Genomic DNA, 1,717 nt, shown 5'->3' with positions numbered 1-1,717 from the left:
GCATCCTAATCAACATCTGGAGGATCCTTAGCGCCATTATATGAAAGGAACATGAGTTGATTCAAGCTCTAGAGTGACAATCTATTGCGATCATTGGACTTAATATGATTCATTTTGGAGAAACCTCTCTCATAATCAATCGTGCTTGCAACAATGACTAAGCACGCATGTCATAACTATCCTTCTATGGCAAGGTTTGTAAATCATACCCTTCTCTACGCAAGACATATTTTTTTACTTGCCCTTGGATAACAACGTTTTAAAAATATTTGCCTTCTGTTGAAGGTCAAAATGCCTCTAGAAGGGCTCTCCCACCCTTAAAAAGAGTCAAGGCTCCCTCAAGTCCTAAGGCCCGTTCCCTATGGACACGTTTTTGTGTTATCGACGAGTAGACAGGCACGCTGAGGTGTCGGGCTTACAATAAGGCACACGAGAGCACATCGCGAGACGTGTTTATTCGACGGATGCTTCGGGGGACTGGAGACACAGAGAGAGAAAGAGAGAGAGGTTTCTAAAAACTCCAACATTAGCATATGGTCTATGGCAGCCATAGTTGGGCCGTGGGGGGGCTTCGCGGGCGGTAGCCCCTTCGACGACGGTTGGAGCAACGGTGGGGTGTGCAATCTGACCATCTACTATGCGTCCAACAATCTCAATGGATTTGATATGGAGTCGTGTACCGCTGCGGAGATATGTACGTCGTAAAATTACTAGCCAAGTCATGGCGCATTGCTTTGATATTGCTATGTGTTAATAGTGCGCAGTAGTACATCGACTATACGTTCGTTCACTGACGACGTGGACGTGGACGGCTTTGGATATTTTAGGTCGACTTTGGCTCTCTGACCGTGGGTGAGAACAAGAGCATCTTCCATCCCGACTCCAACTACAAGGGAGTGCTAGCGATGGGCATCTCCTCTGCACATGCGCCTCAACTGAAACCCTCTGGCATGAACGGTCACATTGTTCACCCACAAATCCTTGGCTTCTTCGGCCGTCAGGGTACCCATATCGATAGCCTGGGCTTCTACGTCTCCGATCCCTGCTTCAACTAATTTATAAGAAGCCGGCCCGCCTCTCTATATAACTATGCCCTGGTGGAGGCATGCATGAATAAATAACTTCCGTTGTCGTCTTGTGAATGCTAATTTGGAATTTCTTCGTTGAGAAATCCTCAATGTTTGAGCCACCGCAACGGGTAGAACATGACAGTTGTCTTTTCACGGTTCAACGTACTAGAAACTTCTGAAGGAATTAGAGACAGGTCACGCCCAAGGGCAGTGTGGGGAGCGGGACCGCACTCCCCCCCCTCCCCCTTCACCCACCCCACCCCCACCCCCCCCCCCCCCCCCCCCGCCTCCCTTGCCCCCACTCCTCTCAGGGTTGCACTTAGTGCAAACAAGGGGAGTGGGGGTTCCTTACCCCTCTCTTCTTACCACTTACACTTGCCAAAAATTGAGTGCTAACACTAGGTTACTAGGATTATTGCATTTCATTGGGGGATGACATGTTTGCACCAATTAGCAACCAGTCAACAGTGCACTTTTGATAGAAAACGTAGGATTGATTTTGTCATTTCTCATGACTAGTATATAGTTGGGACATGGTGCGACCCCTATGTAATACTAAGATCCGAAAAGCCCTGTTCGCCCCATTGCCCCTGGGTGTGCTAGGGCCCTTAGAATGGAACCCAAAGATCACATATACTTCAGCTTGC

At 48.5% G+C, this 1,717-nt stretch overlaps 1 protein-coding gene across 1 annotated transcript; it reads left to right on the top strand.

Moving 5' to 3' along the window:
* The first annotated feature begins 540 nt into the window (after positions 1-540).
* On the top strand, positions 541-1,055 carry LOC148041580 (uncharacterized). Its single transcript, XM_087690490.1, has 3 exons — positions 541-694; positions 768-781; positions 828-1,055. The coding sequence occupies exons 1-3, from the start codon at positions 541-543 to the stop codon at positions 1,053-1,055; spliced, it is 396 nt and encodes a 131-aa protein (XP_087546616.1).
* Positions 1,056-1,717: the final 662 nt, after the last annotated feature.

Source organism: Lygodium microphyllum, chromosome 1 (assembly GCF_053477565.2).
Source record: "Lygodium microphyllum isolate KBCC chromosome 1, Lygodium_microphyllum_v1.1.10, whole genome shotgun sequence".
Taxonomy (NCBI): Eukaryota; Viridiplantae; Streptophyta; class Polypodiopsida; order Schizaeales; family Lygodiaceae; genus Lygodium; species Lygodium microphyllum.
The sequence above is the reverse complement of the archived record's forward strand: the minus strand, read 5'-3'. Positions and strand labels throughout refer to the sequence as shown.

Excerpts from the sequence above, each read along its gene's own strand:
- LOC148041580 (XM_087690490.1), top strand. The coding sequence starts at position 541 with ATGGCAGCCATAGTTGGGCCGTGGGGGGGCTTCGCGGGCGGTAGCCCC.